Source organism: Vicugna pacos, chromosome 1 (genome assembly GCF_048564905.1).
Source record: "Vicugna pacos chromosome 1, VicPac4, whole genome shotgun sequence".
In the NCBI taxonomy this organism is placed as follows: domain Eukaryota; kingdom Metazoa; phylum Chordata; class Mammalia; order Artiodactyla; family Camelidae; genus Vicugna; species Vicugna pacos.
In genome coordinates this window covers 75,005,815-75,027,253 of record NC_132987.1, presented here as the reverse complement: position 1 = coordinate 75,027,253, position 21,439 = coordinate 75,005,815, and the positions used below count along the sequence as shown (strand labels likewise).

The window sequence follows — 21,439 nt, the reverse complement described above, 5'->3', positions numbered from 1 at the left end:
TATGGGGATCAGATGAATGGTGTATATGAAAGCTCTTTGACAGTTTTCAAGAACATACAACTGTAAAGTAGTGAGATATTTTACAATTGTGAAAACTGAGTCTCAGAGAGATTGACTTTTCCATTGTCTCACATTTTCTGCCTCACTTTGCTTAGTACTTCAGTTCCAGTAATTGTTTAGTTACATTTGTTTCTGTAATCCTTTAACCCTTATTTCCTTCTTGACCAGCTTAAAGTCTGTAGTCTGCCATTGAAATTATTTCTTTGCCTGCACATCAATCAACTGCTTGTTCATCTCTCTTTTAATTTTGCTAGCTTGGTTAATCTCTCACCCAATCTTCACTCCTTGCCTTCTCCATTTCTCCACTCAGGCAGCAGCTGAATGCTGCTTGTTGTTACTGTAATTCAAGATTAGTATGTACAAGTGGCTCTTGGTACTGTTCTGAAATCATATATTTTCCTAGTTAACAGTTCTCAAACTCTCTGGTCTTGGGACTTTTTAGTACTCTAAAAAATTATCGAGGACTGCAGTGAGCTTTTCTTAATGTGGATCTTATCTGTCGGTATTTATTTATTTATTTATTTAATTTTTTTTCCAGTTTTATTATGTAGAATTATTACAGTTCAACTGCACATGCACATTATATTGCATGTAAGTATACATATAAATAGTACATTGCACATTTTTTAGTTTTCATGTATGTAGTAATTATTGTTTCTAAGAACAGATTAGATCTTTAGCTTTTTAAACTTACATAATTATCAAAGGAATAAAGCCAAGTACAAAATAAGAATCAACAGAATGTGGTAAGCCAATTATAAGGGACAGTCAGATATGCTTACACATATTCAAGAAATCAAAATAATAATTAGTTCATTTGTGTCATTATTATTGTTACTATTTTTTAGATTCTTCGTATAAATGATGTCATATGGCATTTTTCTTTCTCTTTCCAGCCCACTTCACTTTGAATGACAGTCTTCAGGTCCATCCATGTTGCTGCAAATGGAATTATTTTATTCTTTTTATGGCTGAGTAGTGTTCCATTGTATATATGTACCACATCATCTTTATCCAGTCATCTTTTGATGGACATTTGGGTTGTTTCCATGTCTTGGATATCGTAAATAGTGCTACTAAGAACATTAGGGTGCATGTGTCTTTTTGAATTTTATTTTTCTCTGGGTATATGCCCAGGAGTGGGATTGCTGTATCTCGTGGTAAGTCTATTTTCAGATTTTTAAGGAACCTCTGTACTGTCCTCCATAGTGGCTGCACCAATCTACATTCCCACCAACAGTGTAGGAGGGTTCCCTTTTCTCCATACCCTCTACAGCATCTATCATTTGTAGACTTTTCAATTTTGGCCATTCTGGCTGGTATGAAGTGATATCTCATTGTAGTTTTGTTCTGCATTTCTCTGACAATTAATGATGCTGAGTCTTTTTTCCTGTGCCTATTGGCCATTTGTATGTCTTCATTGGAGAATTGCTTGTTTAGGTCTTCTGCCATTTTTGGATTGGGTTGCTTGTGTGTTTGGTATTAAGGTGTATGAGCTGTTTGTGTATTTTGGAAATTAGTCCCTTGTTAGTCACATCATTTGCAAATATTTTCTCCCATTCTGTAAGCTGTCTTTTCATTTTGTTGATGGTATCCTTAGCTGTGCAAAAGCTTTTAAGTTTAATTAGATCCCATTTACTCATTTTTGCTTTTAATTCCAATACTCCAGGAGCTGGTTCAGAAAATATATTGCTGTGATATATGTCTGTGAGTGTTCTGCTTGTGTTTTCCTCTATGAATTTTATAGTATCTGGTCTTACATTTAGGTCTTTAATCCATTTTGAGTTTATTTTTGTACATGGTGTTAGAGAATATTCTAATTTCAGTCTTTTGCAGGTAGCTGTCCAGTTTTCCCAGCACCACTTATTGAAGAGACTGTCTTTTCTCCATTGTATATTCTTGCCCTCTTTGTCATAGGTTAATTGGCCATACGTGTGTGGGGTTATTTCTGGACTTTCTATCCTGTTCCATTGATCTATGTGTCTGTTTTTGTGCCAGTATCATACTGTTTTGATTACTGTGGCTTTGTAGTATAGTCTGAAGTCAGGGAGCATGATTCCCTCAGCTCCATTCTTCTTTTTCAAGATTGTTTTGGCTTTTCGAGGTCTTTTGTGTTTCCATACAAATTTTAACATTTTTTGTTCTAGCTCTGTGAAGAATGGCGTTGGTAACTTGATAGGGATTGCATTGAATTGGTGAATTGCCTTGGGCAGTATGACCATTTTAACAGTATTGATTCTTTCAATCCAGGAACTTGGTATATCTTTCCATTTGTTTATGTTGTCTTCAATTTCCTTCATCAGTGTCTTATAGTTTTCGGCATATAGATCTTTTGCATCCTTGGGTAGATTTATTCCCAGGTATTTTGTTCTTTTTGGCATAATGGTAAATGATATCATTTCCTTAATTTCCCTTTCTGCTATTTCATTGTTAGTGTATAGAAATGCAGCTGATTTCTGTATATTAATTTTGTATCCTGCAACTTTACCATATTCATTGATGAGTTCTAGTAGTTTTCTGGTTGCTTCTTTAGGGTTTTCTATGTATAGTGCCATGTCATCTGCAAACAGTGACAGTTTTATTTCTTTATTTTCCAATTTGAATTCCTTTTATTTATTTTTCTTCTCTGATTGCTATGGCTAAGACTTCCAAAACTATGTTGAATAAAAGTGATGACAGTGGACATCCTTGTCTTGTTCCTGATCTTAAAGGGAATGCTTTCAGCTTTTCCCCAGTAAGTATGATGTTGGCTGTGGGTTTGTCATATATGGACTTTATTATGTTGAGGTATGTTCCATCTATGTCTACTTTCTGGAGAGTTTTGATCATAAATGGATGTTGGATTTTATCAAAACCTTTTTCTGCATCTATTAAAAGTATTATACTGTTTTTATTCTTCAATTTGTTAATGTGGTGTATCACGTTGATTGATTTGTGTATATTGAAAAATCCCTGCTTCCCTGGGATAAATCCGACTCAATCATAGTGTATGATCCTTTTAATGCATTGTTGGAGTTGATTTGCTGGTATTTTCTTGAGGATTTTTGCATCTATATTCATAAATGGTATTGGCCTATAATTTTCTCTTTTTATGATATCCTTGGCTGGTTTTGGTATCAGGGTGATTATGGCCTCATAGAATGAGTTTGGAAGTGTTCCTTCCTCTGCAGTTTTTTTTAGAATAGTTTCAGAAGAATAGGTGTTAACCCTTCCCTAAATGGTAGAATTCACCTGTGAAGCCATCTGGTCCTGGACTTTTGTTTGTTGGGAGGTTTTTAATTACTGATTCAATTTCAGTACTGGTAATTGGTCTATTCATATTGTCTATTTCTTCCTGGTTTAGTCTTGGCAGATTGTACCTTTCTAAGAAATTGTCCATTTCTCTGCATTGTCCTTTTTGTTGGAGTATAATTGTTCATAGTATCCTCATGATTCTTCGCATTTCTGTGGTATCGGTTGTAACTTTTCCTTTTTCATTTCTGATTTTGTTAATTTGGGCCCTCTCCCTTTTTTTCTTGATGAGCCTGACTAAAGGCTTATCAATTTTGTTTATCTTTTCAAAGAACCAGCTTTTAGTTTCGTTGATATTTTCTATTGTTTTTAAAGTCTCTATTTCATTTATTTCTGCTCTAATCTTTATGATTTCTTTTCTCCTGCTAACTTTGAGGTGTGTTTGTTCTTCTTTCTCCAGCTGCCTAAGGTGTAAGGTTAGGTTGTTTACTTGAGATTTTCTCGTTTTCTGATGTATGCTTGTGTTGCTATAAACTTCCTTCTGAGAACGGTTTTTGCTGCATCCCAGAGGTTTTGGGTTGCTGTGTTTTCATTTTCATTTGTCTCAGAGTATTTTTTGACTTTCTCTTTGATTTCTTCCATGATCCACTGATTGTGTAGTAGCATATTGTTTAGCCTCCATGTGCTTGCAGTTTTTTTCTTGTAGTCGATTATTTACCTAATAGCATTGTGGTCTGAAAGGTGCTTGGTATGATTTCAGTTTTATTAAATCTGCTGAGGCTAGCTTTGTGGGCCAGCATGTGGTCGATTCTGGAGAATGTTACATGTGCACCTGAGAAGAATGTGTGTTTTGTTTTTTGGGGGAATGCTCTATAGATATCAATTAGGTCCATCTGGTCTAATGTGTTATTCAGGGCCTGTATTTCCTTACTGATTTTCTGTCTAAATGATCTGTCCATTGGTGTATGTGAAGTGTGAAGGTCCCCACTATTGTGTTATTGTCAGTTTCTCCTTTTGTGTCTGTTAAAAGTTGCCGTATATGTTGAGGTGCTCCTATGTTGGGTGCATATATATTTACAGTTGTTATATCCTCTTCTTGGATTGATCCCTTAAGCATTATGTAGTGCCCTTCTTTGCCTCTTGTAACAGTCTTTGTTTTAAAACCTATTTTATCTGATATAAATATTGCTACTCCCACTTTCTTCTGGTTTCCGTTTGCATGGAATATCTCTTTCCATCCCCTTACTTTCAACCTGCATGTGTCTCTAGCTCTGGAGTGGGTCTCTTGTAGACAGCATGTATATGGGTCTTGTTTTTGTATCCATTCAGCCAGTCTATGTCTTTTGGTTGAAGCATTTAATCCATTTACATTTAAGGTAATTATTGATAGGTATGTTCTTACTGCCATTTTGTTAATTGTTTTGAGTTTGTTTTCATAGGTCTTTCTTTCTCTCTCTCTCTCTCTCTTTCTTTTTGTTCTCTTTTCTTGTGCTTTAATGACTAGAGAAGTTCCTTTAATATTTTTTGTAAAGCTGATTTGGAGGTGCTGAATTTTTAGTTTTTGTTTACCTGTGAAATTTTTTATTTGTCCATCAAGTGTAAATGATAGCCTTGCTGGATAAAGTATTCTTGGCTGTAGGTTTTTCCCTTTCAGCACTTTAAATATATCATGCCACTCCCTTCTGGCCTGAAGGGTTTCTGCTGAAAAATCAGCTGTTAACCTTATGGGAGCTCCCTTGTATGTTATTTGTTGCTTTTGTCTTGCTGATTTTAATATTCTCTCTTTATCCTTAATTTTGTGAATTTGATTAGTATGTGCCTTGGTGTATTCCTCTTTGGATTGATGCTTTGTGGGACTCTCTGAACTTCCTGGACTTGGATGAGAGTTTTCTTTCCCGAGTAAAGGAAGTTTTCAGTTAGTATCTCTTCAAAAATTTTCTCAGCTGTTTTCGCCCTTTCTTCGTTTTCTGGGACCCCTATAATTTGAATATTGTTGTACTGTGCATTGTGCCAGAGTTTTCTTAAATTATCTTCATTTGTTTTCATTCTTTTTTTTTTTTTTTCTCTGTTCTGGAATGGTGATTTCCACTATTCTGTCTTCTAACTCACTAATCCGTTCTTCTGCCTCGTTTAGCTTATTCTTGGTTCCTTCTAATGTGTTACTCATTTCAGTAATTTTATTCTTCAACTCTGTTTGGGTATTCTTTATATTTTCCAGCTCTTTGCTAAAAACTTCACTTTGTGCATCTATGCTTCTCTTGAGTTCTCTGAACATCTTCACCATCATCATTTCAAACTCTTTCTTGGATAAATTGCCTATTTTGTCATCACTTATTTCTTCTTCTGTGATTTTATCTTGTGTCTTGTCCTGGAGGATATTCCTCTGCTGCCTCATTGTGTCTGTCTTTCTCTTTGTGTTTTTAGATAGACTAGTTATGATTCTCAACCTTCAAAAAGTGGCCCTCTATGGAAGATGTCCTATGTGTCCAAACAGTATACTCCTCTCTTATCACCCAAAGGGCGGGGTCAAGCTGGTCCTAGTGTAGTCTGGCTTGTGTTTGTGGATTCCTTCCACAGGCTTGGGGCTATTGTTTTCTTATTTCTGTTATCTGCCCCCTGGTGGATGAGGCTGGGCTATAGGCTTATGTTGGTTTCCTGATAACAGGGGTTGGTGTCTGCCCACTGCTGGGTGAAGCTTGGCCTGGAACTCTGGTGGGTAGGGCCCTGCCTAGAGGTGTTTTCAGCTCAGAAAGTGTGCTGATGGGTGAAGCTTTGTTTCCACCCAATATGTTGTATGGCCTGAGGGTTGCCAGCCCTTAAGCCTACAGGCTGTTGGGTGGGGCTGTGTCTTAGGTGTTACTAATCCAATCAAGATGTCGGCCTCCAGGGAAGTTCATGTAGATGAACACTCCCAGAATGTCTGTCACCAGCTTGTATGTCCCCTGGGTGACCTGCAGCAGTCCCCTTACTCCTCAGGAGAACTTCCAAAACCAGCAGGCTGATCTGGCCCAGGTTCCTATGCAGCCCTTGGACCTGGTGCAGTCGAGATCCCGTGCACGCCTCCCAAGAGTGTTAAGTCTCTCTCTCTCTCTCCCAGTCTTGTGGGGCTCCTGAATTTAAGCCCCAAGAGCCTTCAAAACCAGATGTCCTGGGGTCTCCTCCTCCCGCTCCCGGAACCCTGGTCTGGGGGGCCTGATGTGGGGCTCAGAACTCTCACTCCTGTGGGAGCGCATCTGTGACTTAATTATTCTTCAGCCGTGGGTTGCCCACCTAGAGGGTATGGGGCCCAACTATATATCATGAGCTCACCCCTCCTACCTTCCTGTTGTGGTTGCAGTTGAAGCAGATCCTTTTTGCTAGACTCCAGTCTTTTTCTCTATGGCTGTCCAGAAGATGGTTGTGGTTTTGTTGTAGTTACAAGGAGAAGCAAGTTTATGGTCCTGCTACTTCGCCATCTTGGTTCAATCTCTCTGTCAATATTTATTTGGTTAAAAATTAAAACTGAGAAATTTAAAATGTTTTAATTCCTTCAGAAATGATAAACCCATTATAATTAACATATTTTTATGAAAACCAAGTATTTCCTATAAAAATTAGTGATAAGAATGGCATTGTATTTTTATTTTGCATGTCTTTAATATCTGTCATAATAGATAATGACTGGATTTTCATGCCTACTTCAGCATTGTTTGCTAAGTATCATGTTTTGTAACCTCTGAAAATCCACTATATACTCATGACACAATGAGAGTGAAAAAGACGTAACATCTTAGTATGACTGTGAAAATAGTTTTGAGTGGTATATTTGTTACAATCATTGAACATGCATTGGTAACATCATAATCACCCAACGACTGTAGTTAATATTAGGATTCACTCTTGATGTTGTACAGTCTGTGGGTTTTGACAAGTGTATAATGACATGTCTCCACCATTAAAGTATCATGCAGGGTAGTTTCACTGCCTTAAAAATTCTGTTTCAGTTATTCTTTTCTCTATCCCCTCTAACACTTAATAACCACTGATTTTTTACTGTCTCCATAGTTTTGCCTTTTGCAGAATATCATATTAGTTTGAATCATTTAATATATAGCCTTTGCATATTGGCCTTTAAAATTTAACAATATGCATTTAAGGTTTCTCCATGTCTTTTTGTGGCTTGATAGCACATTTCATTGTAGCACTGAGTGCTATTCCATTGTCTGGATGTACCACAATTTATTTATCCATTCACCTACTGAAGGACGCTTTGCTTTTCTGTTTTGGTAATTATGAATAAAGCTCCATGCAGGCTTCTGTGTAGGCATATGTTTTCTGCTCATTTGGGTAAATACCAAGGGACACAATTGCTGGATCAATAAGAGTATATTTCATTTTGTAACAAACCACCCAACTGTCTTTCAAAGTGGCTGAGTGGCTGTACCATTTGCCATTTCCCTCCAGCAGTGAATGGGAGTTTCTTTTGCTCCACATCCTTGTCAGGATTTGGTGGTGTCAGTGCTTGGATTTTGGCCTTTGTAATAATGTGTAATGATATCTTCTTGTTTCAATTTACAATTCCTTAGTGATATGATGTTGAGCATCTTTTCATATGCTTATTTGCCATCTATATATCTTCTTTGATCAGGTGTTTAAGGTCTTTGGCCATTTTTTAATTGAGTTGTTTGTTTTCTTATTGTTGAGTTTTAAAAATTCTTTGTGTATTTTGGATAATGGTTTTTTATTAGATATTTCTTTTGCAAACATTTCCTGCCAGTCTGTGGCTTGTCTTCTCATTCTCTTGATATAATGTCTTTTGCAGGACAGAAATGTTTAATTTTGATAATGGCCACCTTATCCATTATTTCTTTCGTGTATCATGTCTTTTGTGTTGTAATCTAAAAAGTCATCACCATACCAAGGTCATCTAGATTTTTTTCCTATGTTATCTCCTGGAAGTGTTATAGTTTTGTGTTTTACATTTAGGTTTGTGATCCGTTTTGAGTTAATCTTTGTGAAGGGTGTAAAGTCTTGTCTAGATTATAGTTTTACAAGTGGATATCCAGTTCAGCACCACTTGTTGACAAGACTATTTGCTCAGTTATATTACCTTTGTTTCTTTGTCAAAGATCAATTGGCTATAGTTAAAACATTCTGTTTCTGGACTCTGTTTTGTTCCATCAGTTTGTTTGATCCTTCATCAGTGTCACACTGTCTTGATTACTGTATCTTTATAGTAAGCCTTGAAGTAATATGGTGTCACTTCTCTGACTTTGTTCTCCTTCAGTAGTGTTGGCTATTCTGTGTCTTTTGTTTCTCCACATACTTTTTTTTTTTTTGGTTAACAAAACTTGGCATTTATTTTTCTCTTCTACTCACATATAATCTTTGTTTAATACATTCATGTGTCTGCCTTCGTAAAAATAATCTTAGTCTCTCCCTAAAAATGGATATACAAAGTCCCATTTGTCTTTATATTCATCTTAGGTCCTGGATTCCCTGAGAATAAGAAATTTTAATGTGTCTCTTCAAGATTTGGTTAGGGTTATTTAGATGTAGAATTACCCAGCATTCCTTTACGTATCTGCCATTACTGTTTTCCTGTAATTTTTTTTTAATTGAAGTATAGACAGTTACAATGTGTCAATTTCTGGTGTATAGCATAATGTTTCAGTCATACCTATACATATATTTATTTTCTTATTCTTTTTCATTATAGTTTACTACAAAATATTGAATGTAGTTCCCTGTGCTATACAGAAGAAATTTATTTTTTATCTGTTTTATATATAATAGTTAATATTTGCAAATCTTACACTTCCAATTTATCCCTTCCCACCCCCTTTTCCCCTGGTGACCATAAGATTGTTTTCTATGTCCGTGAATCTGTTTCAGTTTTGTAGCTGTATTCATTTTTTTCTTTTTTCAGATTTCACATATGAGAGTTAGCATGTGGTATTTTGCTTTCTCTTTCTGGCTTATTTCACTTAGAATGACAATCTCCAGGAGAATGACAGTCTCCGGGGATATCCATGTTGCTGCAAATGGCATAATTTTATTTTTTATGGCCGAATAGTATTCCATTGCATAAATATACCACAGCTTTTTTATCCAGTCATCTGTCGATGGACATTTAGGTTGTTTCCATGTCTTGGCTATTGTAAATAGTACTACTGTGAACATTAGGGTGCATGTGTCTTTTTCAATTACAGTTCCCTCTGGGTATATGCACAAGAGTGGGTTTGCTGGATCATATGGTAAGTCTAATTTTAGTTTGTTAAGGAATCTCCATACTGTTTTCCGAACAGCTGCACCAAACTACATTGCCATCAACAGTTATAGGAGGGTTCCCTTTTCTTCACACCCTCTCCAGCACTTACTGTTTGAGAACTTTTGAATAATGGCCATTCTGACTAGTGTGAGGTGATACTTCATTGTAGTTTTGACTTGCATTTTTCTGATAATTAGTGATATTGAGCATTTTTTTCATATGCTTATTGGCTTATTGCATGTCTTCATTGGAGAATTGCTTGTTTAGATCTGCTCATTTTTGGATTGGGCTTTTTTTTGTTTGGTTTTGTTATTAAGTTGTCTGAGCTACTTATATATTCTGGAAATTAAACCATTGTCCATCACATCATTTGCAAATATTTTCTCCCATTTTGTAGGTTGTCTTTTTGTTTTGCTTATGGTTTCCTTTGCTGTGCAAAAGGTTATAAGTTTAATTAGGTCCCATTTGTTTATCTTTGCTTGTATTTCTATTGCCTGGGTAGACTGCCCTAGGAGAACATTAAGATTTATATCAGCAAATGTTTTGCCTATGTTTTTTTCTAAGAGGTTTATAGTATCTTGTCTTATGTTTAAGTCTTTAAGCCATTTTGAATTTATTTTTGTGTAATGGTGTAAGAGAGTATACTAACTTCATTGATTTACATACAGCTGTTGAGTTTTCCCAACACCGATTGCTGAAGAGGCTGTCTTTACTCCATTGTATATTCTTGCTTCCTTTGTCAAAGATGAATTGGCCAAAAGTCTGGGTTTATTTCTGGCCTGTCTAAAAGACCTAGAATTGCCAAAGCGATACTGAAGAAAAAGAATAACCCTTCCAGACTTTAGACAATACTACAGAACTGCAGTAATTAAAACAACATGATATTGGTACAAAAACAGATATATCTATCTGGTATCTTTTTGTTTTCTTGTTAATTCTGTCTTTCCAATTAGAATGTAAACCCCATAAGGACAGGGGCATCTGTTCAATACTATTTCCAGTAGCTGGTGCCTGGAACAAAGTACCTACTTGATACATAATGATAGAATGAATGCCCTGGATACTCTCAAACATGTTTGATATGTGATCCAGGTTTTTCCTTAGAATATGTGATCTACTATGATCCCAGAGTTAGAGATTCTTTCATACTTTATTAGTATTTGAGTTTTAAGTTCATAAATAGTTTTCATATTTTATTAGTCACTTTGTACTCTTCTATGCTTATTTCTGTTTTGAGTATTGTTTGGGGCTATTGGTAAAAAGACTTTTTTGTTACGTTTTGAAAGGTGTCATGGCAAACATTTATCAGTTTAAAACAATTCAGACTCATTACTGAATGCACTGGGTGATGAATTTGATTCCTCTAAAATGTATTTAAGGGTACTGAAATTGTTGAGGATACCTAGATGCTCTGATTTTACTATATTCTTGAAAATGGATATTTATTTCAGTTGTTGCTTTAAAAATTATTCTAAATTCTGAGGAGTCTGAAACAATCCATACCTTAGAGATGTTTGGAGGTATTGTTTGTAGATGGACACATAATACAATAAATATTTCATTTGTAGAATATTTGTATGTATCTATTTTGTAGATCCTGACATTTGAAAGATCCTGGGGCCTGAAATGTTCAAGATGCATGCCATTTATAGGTTGAAAGTACGATGTAAAAGATAGCATTAAAATATCAAAAAGGGTAGTATTAAAGATAGATTTGTAGTAACTTCTTTGACTTCTTGATTCATTGCTCAGAGTGGGAGAGGAAAGTGAACTATTGCCATTTTAGTCAAACTTCCATTTCAATCACTTTTCTTAAATATGATCTCTAATATGACTCTCATCTTTAATTTATTTTTGTTTTTTAAAAATCCATAGAAGTTATATGAATCATTATGTTTCCTTTTGGGGGGTGGTCACAAGCTTCTTGTTCAATATATGTATTTCCTAATGTCTTCTATCCTCTGGGCACTCTTCACTGAATGGCTTTTCAAATACACATGAAAATTCCAGAGTTGTGTTTTCATGGTTGCAGTGGTATTTTTTGGGGGGGAGGGAACCACAGGTAGGGGGAAACAATCATTTCTGTCTCTTTTCTCTTTGAAAGGATAATAAGTTCAATTTAATTAACTAGCTACGAAACTTACTTAAAGATCCAATAGACAAACAAGGCAGAAACAGAACATTGTATGTTATTGTGGTTTTCCTTGGCCCCTCAAGTGTGCAGGTGTCCAGATATGACTAAGTTGGGGTCTTGTCATATATGAAAGGTTCAGTTCTTTGCTGTTCTTAGCTTCTTTATATTGTAGTCTTATGTCACCATTATTGAAGAACTTCAAATCTTTTAGGTCTTTAGTAACAAACAGTTGTTTCTCCAGCACACTTATGCTCTCCAGTCAAATTCAGCTTCATATGGGAAAGTAGGAGGAGAAAGTAGGCTCAATGTTAGAGAGATCTTGAGTGGTGAGACATTCTAGTATTGATTGTGGTCCAAGAACCACAATGAAAAATCTGTTTCTCCATGATTTTAAAATTCTGTGGGGAAAATATTCAGAAGTGCTTTTTAACTTTTGGGTTTAATCTAGGGTTGGGAAATGTATTAAACACTCCTGTTTGCAAGCAGCAGAAACCTGCTCTGGCTAACTGAAACACAAACAAGTAGATAGGTCATTAGAGAAGCTCATGGAATCTAAGGGAGAGCCAAATATCAGTAATCAAGGGGTAGGATAAAACTGTGATCAAATGTTTGGTAAGGGTTGAAACAAAAAAATTACACCAAAATTTCTTTTTTCAACAAGCAAAAACTACTTGGAATATTTCTGTAGAAAAATTATGAATTAAAAAAATCACTCATAACCTCCTAAAAGTTAAAACAAAAAAAGAAAAACCTGATAGGAACATTAATATTTGTTTACTAGTAAAATTGAACACATTAAAAATAACCATTTACAGATTTTTAAAAAAATATCTGCTTAAGCTTTTATTAGGAGGTTAGTTTTTCCGGTCAAATCTATGAACCTTTTCCATGGTGGTTTTTCTGTCTTTGTTCTTAAACTAAGGGTGGCTTTCCCCATTCAAATAATGTAGAATATTTTAAATATATATTTGATTCAGTGGATATGTTTTTTTTTTTTCTATCTCCAAATACTCCCTTTACTAATGGTAGCCCACCAAGCCATGGTTCTTCTTTCTTTTTCTTTTTTCCAAAAAAAACCCCTCTTTTTAAAAAAAAATGAAGTATAGTTGAGTTATATTATATTAATTTTAGGTGCACTACATACTAATTAAATGTTTTTATAGAATATATTCCATACCGAGTTGTTATACAATATTGATTATATTTCCTGTGCTTTACATTGCATCCTTGTAACTTATTTTATACTTAAAATCTGTTTATATCTGTTAAATGCCTTCACCTATTGTGTCTCTCCTCACACCTCTCTCCTCTCTGGTAACCACTAATTTGTTCTCTCTGTCTGTGAGTCTTCTTCTGTCTTATTTTTTAGATTTCATATGTAAGTGAAACCATAGAGTATTTGTCTTTCTCTGTCTTATTTCATTAAGCATAATACCCACCAGGTCCATCCATGTTGTTGCAGATGGCATAATTTTATTCTTTTTTATACCTGAGTAATATTTCAGTGTGTGTGTGTGTGTATGACATCATCTTTATCCATCTGTTGATGGATACTTAGGCTGTTTCTATATCTTGGCTGTTGTAAATAATGTTGCTATGAACATTTGGGGTGCATATCTTTTCAAATTAGTGTTTTTATGTTTTCAGATAATACCCAGGAATGGAATTGCTAAATCATATATGGTAGTTATATTTTTAATATTTTGAGCAACCTCCATATTGTTTTCCATAATGGCTGTACCATTATGTTCCCACCAGCTGTGCATTAGGGTTCCTTTTTCTCTACATCCTCATCAACGCTTATTACTTGTTTTTTGGATGATAGCCATTCTCACAGGTGTGAGGTGATATTTCATTGTGGTTTTTATTTGCATTTGTATTTGATAGTGATGTTGAGCATCTTTTTATGTCCCTGTTAGCCATCTGTTTCTTCTTTGGAAAAATGCCTATTTGGGTTCTCTGCCCATTTTTTAATTGAAGTGTTTGGTTTTTTGATATTGCATTGTATGAGTTCTTTATATAGTTTTTGTGTTAACCTCTTATTGGCCCTATCATCTGCAAGTATCTTCTCCCATTTAATAGGTTGTCTTTTAATTGTTCTTCTTCACTGTGACAAAAACTTACAAGTTTGATTAGGTCCCATTTGTTAGTTTTGCTTTTGTTTCCTTTGTCTGAGTAGATAGATCCAAAAAAAAAAATCACTAAGACTGTACTTCTAGGAGTTTTATGGTTTCAGCTCTTATATTTAGTGCTTAAATTAATCTTGAGTTTATTTTTGTATAAGGTGTGAGGAAGTATTCTAGTTTCATTCTTCTGCATTTGTCCAGTTTTCCCAACACCACTTATTGGAGAGACTGCCTTTTCCCCTTTGTATATTTTTTACTTCTTTTTTGTAGATTACTTGACTATATGTTTCTGTGGGTTGTTTGCAGGGCTCTCTTTTCTTTTCCACTGATCATGTGTTTTTATTCAATACCATACTGTTTGGATTACTGTAGTTTGGTAGTATATATAGTCTGAAGTCAAGGAGTGTAATACCTCCAGTTGTGTTTAATTTTTTCAAGATTGCTTTGACTATTAGGGATCTTTTGTGGTTTTGCATGAGTTTTAAGATGATTTGTTCTAATTCTGTGAAATATGCCACTGGAATTTTGATAGTGATTGCATTGAATCTATAGATTGCTTTGAGTAGTTCACATATTTAAATAATATTAATTCTTCCAGCCTGTGAAAGTATGGGCATGCTTGTTTTGTCCTTTATCTTAAGGAAAAGCTTTAGCTTTTCACCATTGAGTATGATGTTAGATGTGGATGTGTCAGTAAACAACTCTTATTTTGTTGCGGTATGTCCCCTCCATACGGAATTTGTTGAGAGTTTATTGTGAATAGATGTTAAATTTTGTCAAATGCTTTATCTGTGTCTGTAGAGATGATCATGTACTTCTAACCCTTCATTTTCTTAGTTTGGTGTATCACATTGGTTTGTAGATATTGAACCATTCTTGCTTTCCTGGAATACTGCTTGATCATGATGTATAATTCTTTTTATGTCTTTTGAACTATCTGCTAATATTTTGTTAAGAAATTTTGCATGTATATTCATCAGAGATACTGGCCTGCAGTTTTGTTTTGTTTTGTTTTCTTTTCTTTTCTTTTTTTCTTTTTTTTTTTTTTTTGTAGTGTCTTTTTCTGGTATTAGTATCAGGGTAATACTGGCCTGAAACTTGCAGAATGAGTTTCAGAATGTTTCCCTCCTCTTCAGTTTTGGTAATAGTTTGAGAAGGATAGATATTAACTCTTCCTTAAATGTTTGATAGAATTCCGCTGTGAAGCCTTCTAGTCTTTGAATTTTTGTTTGGAGTTTTTGATTACTGATTTGATTTTCATTACTGATAATTGGTCTGTGCCAATTTTCTATTTATTTATTCCTGATTCAGGCTTAGAAGATTGTAATGTGTAGGAATTTATCTGTTTCTTCTGGGTTGTTCAGTTTGTTGACATATAAGTGTTTGTAATATTCTCTTATGATTGTTGTACTTCTTTTATAGTGGTTGTAACTTCTCTTTCATTTCAAATTTTATTTGCCCCCCCCCCCCGTTTTGTTTTGTTTTTTTCTGAAGAGTGTGGCTAAAGGCTTATCAGTTTCATCTAAACCAGTTCTTGGTTTCATTGATCTTTTCTATTATTTTGCTTTGGTCTCTATTTCTGCTCTGACCTTTATTATATTCTTCCTTCTACTACTTTTGGGCTTTATTCTTTTTGTAATTCCTTTAGATGGAAAGTTAAGTTGTGTATTTAAGATTTTTCTTGTATCTGAAGGTAGGCTTGTATTGCTGTAAACTTCCCTCTTGGAACTGCTTTTACTATGTCCCACAGATTTTGGAAAGTTGTGTTTCTGTTTTCATTTGTCTTGACGTATTTTTTTGGTTCCTTCTTTGATTTCTTCATTTATGAACTTTTTTTTTTAGTAGCATGTTGTTTAGTCTCTACATGTTTGCGTATTTTTCTGTTTTTCTTTCTGTAATTGTTTTCTAGTTTCATCATGTGGTTGGAAAAGATGCTTGATATAATTTCAGTCTTCTTAAATTTATTGAGACTGTTTATATGGTTTAGCATGTGACCTGTCCTGAAGAAAGTTCCATGTACACTTGAAAAGAGTGTGTATTTTGCTATTTTTGAATGAGATATCTATTCTGTAGATATATATTAAGTCTGTCTGGTCTAATGTGTCATTTAAGGCCACTGTTTCCTTATTGATCTTCTGTCTGGATGATATACCCATTGATGTAAGTGGGCTATTATAGTCCCCTAGTATTATTGTATTACTGTCAGTTCTTTCTTTTATCTCTATTAGTCTTTGCTTTATATATTTAGATGATCCTATATTAATAGTTGCATGTATGTTTACGAATGTTACATCTTCTTCTTGGATTGACCTGTTTGTTGTTATATGATACCTTTCTTTGTTTTATTGTAGATTATGTTTTAAAGTCTATTCTGTCTCATCTGAGTAGTGTTACTCCATAAGCCATGATTCTTATATGTTGTAAGGAGATACTATTAAAACTATCTTTCACAGTTTATTCTGGAACTTAATATCATAGGTGGAATTGCTGTAACACAACACTGTAGACTAGGTGGCTTAAACAGCAGATGTTTATTTCTCATAGGTCTGGAGTTTGAGAAATGCAAGATCAAGGTGCAGGCAGATTTGGTTCCTGTTGAGAACCCTTTCCTAAAGTGAAGATGGCCACTTTTTTGCTTTGTCCTCACATGGTGGAGAGAGAGAGGGAGCTGGACTGCCTCTTCCTTTTCTTATGAGGACACTAATGCCAGCACGTGGCCCTTGCCCTCATGACATCATATAAACCTAATTACCACACTTCCACATACCATGGCTTTAGAGGTCAGGTATTTAACATATACATTTTGGAGGGACACAAACATTCAGTCTGTAATACTTAATCGCTTCTCTGCCTCCACCTGAGGGGGATGATTCTATTTTTATTTTTAATTTGCTCTTAGTATGAACATTACTTATTGTAAATAATTCTGACATCCTAGAGGAACAGATTGAAAACTAAAAGTCCTTTCTTTTAATCCTTAGTTATTCCACTCCTTAGAGTAATTAATGTTACCTTCCAGAATATACAAAAATTTACTATCAGTATATGTAGAGGCATATATAGCTAATTTTTTTACATTTAGATCTCCAGTCCATCTGGATTTGTGTGTGTGTTTAGTATAAAGCAGGGATTTATTTCCAAATGTTTGGCTCTTGTTCTTTCAGCATATCTTGACTAATTCATTATTTCCCCACTCATGAAACATATTACATACTGTATATTATTATATGTGTATTTGTATGCTTCAATTATTTTAAGGTACTGTTAGTAAGCTTTTTATTATTTTTGTTTTAGTATTTTTCCTCCCCCTAATTGTGCCATTGTGGGGTTTTTTTGGTAATATTTTAAAGCATATTGTCCTTATTCTAGTTTCCAGAATTTTTTCATGGTTTTCACTGCAGTTGCTTTCAATTTGTTAACATGGGGAAATTGGACATCTGTGTAGTATTATGCTTTCCTTCTCAGAAACATGACATATCTTCCATTAATTCAAGTCAGTTGCTCAAATCTGTAGGTTCTTAACATTATTCGTGGATGTTTTGAATATTAATATACTGCAAATATTCATTGTCTTTTTCTACACTAAATTTGTAAAGGTTATCATGTATTATAACATGTTAGAGTATACATTTTGTATACATTTTTCATGTTTTGCAAGCAGCCACATTATTTGTTCTAATAGCCCTTTACTTTGCCTTCTTAGATTTTTCTAGTAATAGGTTTTTCAAATAATAATTTTATCTTTGTTTCTTTCTAATATTTATTCTCCCCTGTTTTGTTTTCTTGTCTCATTCCACAAGAATTTCCAGGCTCTGTTGAATGGTAATAATGATATGCACTATCTTGTCTTGATCTTTCTTTAATAACCATGCCTCTCCTTTTTATTTTAGTGTTATGATGGCCATTGATTTGAGAAGAATCTACTTTATTATTAAAAATCCTTTTTTCTCACTTGTTAGTTTTTTTAATGTCAAATAACACATCAAATTTTGTTAAGTGCCTTTTCAGTCTCAGATGTGACCTTTCACTGTGATGAATAGTCTGAAAGTATTCTTACATTCTTGAATATTCTGCTTGATCGTTGTCCTTTTTAAAATACAGAGTTGTGTATTATTTTATAATGTATAAAATTTTTAATATTCATATATTGCTTTTTTATTTGTGTATTTTCTAGTGTAGTCCTAGGTTTATGATAGATTGCTAAAGTACATTAGAATATTTACACATTTTATATGTCTTAGATTTAATTTTAAAAGCTTCTTAATTATCTACACTTGAACACATGGTAGGGCATGAATGGTAAATTTTTTGGACTTGATACATTTTTTAGTGAAATAGTTAAAAAAAAACCTTTTTTTTTTTTTTTAACCACATAGCTGTTAAGTAGTCAGTATGAATTTTCAGTCTTTTTTTTTGAAATATCCTTAGTCATCTCTTGGATCGTAAAGTTTTCCTTCTTACCTAGCTGTATATCTGGGTTTTTTTTTAAATATATTCATTTATGTTTTTTTCTCCCAAAAAGGTTAATGAAAATAATATTGTGTAAAGTTTTTGTTGTTGTTTAGAACCATTTAAAGTGATACCCTTGTGAATTTTTGTGTTTATTTAATGATATTAATTAAACATAACTCTAAAATGTAAAGGTATTTATATAGTTTCCATATCCAGATGCTAATACTGGTTTACTTCTTGGTTTGAGGATTTATTTTGTCAGAACATATATGTGAGTTTTAAGCTCTCCATGGACTTGTTATATATGTTCTCATATATTTGTCAGTGAGGAGTATATTGCTTGAGTTTAGTATGAGTGAATATTAGTCTTGTTTCCCTTAAAATTATTTAGATTTGGTCCATTGCTTTTAGGAAGGAAATCAGTAGTATAAGGGTGATGTTTGATATTATTTTATTTTAACTTTTGATTGTGAAAGTTTTTTCTTCATGAAATGGAAAAAAATTGATTTCACATTTATATGTGGCTTTTGGTTTTCTTGTTAATGTTTTCTGACATTTGGTCTATCTTAAAAATGAAGAGTTTCATAGTTTTTTGGTAGAATAATCCTCCAGAAGAAGATACTTTGGTATTGTACGTGGTTTGACATCCTAAATGCATCAGTTGTCTATTGTTGAGTAACAAAATACCCTGCAACTTAGTAGTTTTAGAACAGCATACGTTTATTATCTCTCCATTTCTTTGGGTCAGGAATCCAGACATGACTCAGCTGGGTCCTTTGTTTCAGAGTCTCCCAAGGCTACAGTCACGGTGACAACTAGGGCTCGGATTTTATCTGGAGATGTGACTGGGGAAGGATCTGCTCCTGAGCTTTATTTTGGCCTAATCTAGTGCTTTTCCCACTATTGATGATTACTTGATTTATTTAGGAGTCATTCTGTGGGTCTTAAATCCAACCCTAGGAACATCCTCTGTTACTCAGTCGTGTGTGTGTGTGTGTGTGTGTGTGTGTGTATACTTGTAGGAGGGGAAGAAGGGAGAAAAGACAGGAAGGGAGGGAATTTGATCATATGGTCGCATAACTTTTTTTCTATTTTTAAAAACTATTCTTTTCTTTTTTCCTTAGGTGCCTTAGCTGGACCAATTATTGTGGAGCCACATGTCACAGCAGTTTGGGGAAAGAATGTTTCGTTGAAGTGTTTAATTGAAGTAAATGAAACTATAACACAAATTTCATGGGAGAAGATACATGGCAAAGGTTCACAGACTGTTGCAGTTCATCATCCTCAATATGGATTCTCTGTTCAAGGAGAGTATCAGGGAAGAGTCTTGTTTAAAAACTATTCACTTAATGATGCAACAATTACTCTACATAACATAGGATTCTCTGATTCTGGAAAATACATATGCAAAGCTGTTACATTCCCGCTTGGAAATGCACAGTCCTCTACAACTGTAACTGTATTAGGTAGGTATACTTAAACCATGTATTTTGGCAGTAGTGGTGAGGATTATATTAAAAGTATTTTCAAGAAATTAAAATGATTGAAATTATATATAAATACAGGTTTAAATAAAAATTCAAACATTGTTTTTCAAGTTCTGTCTTAAAATTCTGTGATTCTAGACTCTCAGTGTAAACAAAATGTTGTCTTTAGCTACCTGTCTATAATGCTATATAGTTTATAGCTGTTTTACTTTCTTCGTGAAAGGTTCTTTTATTTATATTATCAAGTCCTGAGTTTCTTTAACTTTTAATTGTTTTCCCTCAAATTTTCAACCTTTAATTAAGTTACCACTTTTAAATAAGCTTTTCCATTTTTTTAAGTGACTGTGGCCTTGGAGCCATTGATATCTCATGTTTGTTTTTCAAGTCAGATTTTATTTCTGCTGTTGCGGATTCGCATAGCTGTTTGAATCTTGGGCTATTGCTTGCATTGACTGATCTTTGGCCTTTTCCTGTCTGATAACTATTAAAGTTTATGGTGGAATTTAGAATGAGCTTATTAGCATTAAGATAGCCACCTGCAGTGAAAGGTAAACCAATTTGGAATAGCTGGTGAGTACTTTTGGAATACTAGAACAAGAATTAAGAGTAATAGCAATCTTAGCCATTTCCACCCAAGCTGAGGCTCCTTTAACAGTCAGTCTTTGCTCTGAATCTGCCTGTTTGCCTGTCAGGGACTTTGTCAGATCTGCAGATAGCTCCCCCATCCCCTACTTATCCTTCTTTACTTTTCTCCCGGATGTTGTTTCCTAATAAGCCTTTTGCACACCTCACTTGATCTCAGTGTCTGCTTCCAGAGAACCAAACAACCACACAGCCCCGAATATTTAATGGCATAATTTCAGGGTCTCTGAAGTACAGCAAAGCATTGTTTCCTCAAATTTGCTGTATTATTTTTTTGTGTTGAAAAGTACTGTTTAAAAATAAAAATTAAATATTTGAGGACTTTGTATGTTTAAGACCCTGCCCTAAGAACTGTGGGGAACTATAACTTATGTTTACAAAATTGATACTTTTGAGAATTGATTGGAAGGCAAGGAAGGCATAAATATCTGAAAAATCAAGTGCAAGCCATCAAGGTAAAAAAAAGTCACAAAAAATTCAATGTCAAGAAAATAATAGTTTGCATGTGGAAGAGAGAACTCATGAGAATGAAATTTTTTTGCTTTAAATTTTAGTAATTCCCATAAGTTAATATAATACTCAATGTTATATATGAAACTCAAGAATGTTTATACTATAAAACTAGTCATGATTTTACCTGGGTGTACTTCTCTAACTTCATCTATACTATTCCTTGCTTCACTTTTCCCAGCATCTCAGATTTTTTAATCATTATTAATTACTTGCAGTCTGTTACCACCTATGTTTTTACGTGTGTTTTTCTTTATGCCTGGATTGCCACCTTTCCCCCTTTCTCCTCCTGCATTCTGCTCAACTGCTACTCATCAAACCACATCCTTTTCCAAGTCATTCTTGAAATTTCTACTACTCCTGCAATTTGATGGATTTTTTTCACTCTTTTGCTGTTGTGTCTTGAGCTTCTTTTTAGTGTAGAAATTACCATAATGCATATTATATGTCCTCTCCACTATAAACGTGTGGTACACTGCAAGTCTACACTTTAAAATTTAACTTTGTATCCCTAAAGCCTGTAAGAGTTCTTGATATATAGCAGTCA

The 21,439-nt window shown here is 34.2% G+C and overlaps 1 protein-coding gene across 6 annotated transcripts in view; it reads left to right on the top strand.

The window, feature by feature from the left end:
• NECTIN3 (nectin cell adhesion molecule 3) overlaps window positions 1-21,439 on the top strand; it is a 128,781-nt gene that overhangs the window by 21,224 nt on the left and 86,118 nt on the right. For all 6 annotated transcript variants that reach the window (XM_072965493.1, XM_072965500.1, XM_006217326.4 and 3 more), the window contains exon 2: window positions 19,378-19,719. In XM_072965493.1, the coding sequence (XP_072821594.1) occupies window positions 19,378-19,719 (342 nt within the window). The remainder of the gene's footprint in view (window positions 1-19,377; window positions 19,720-21,439) is intronic.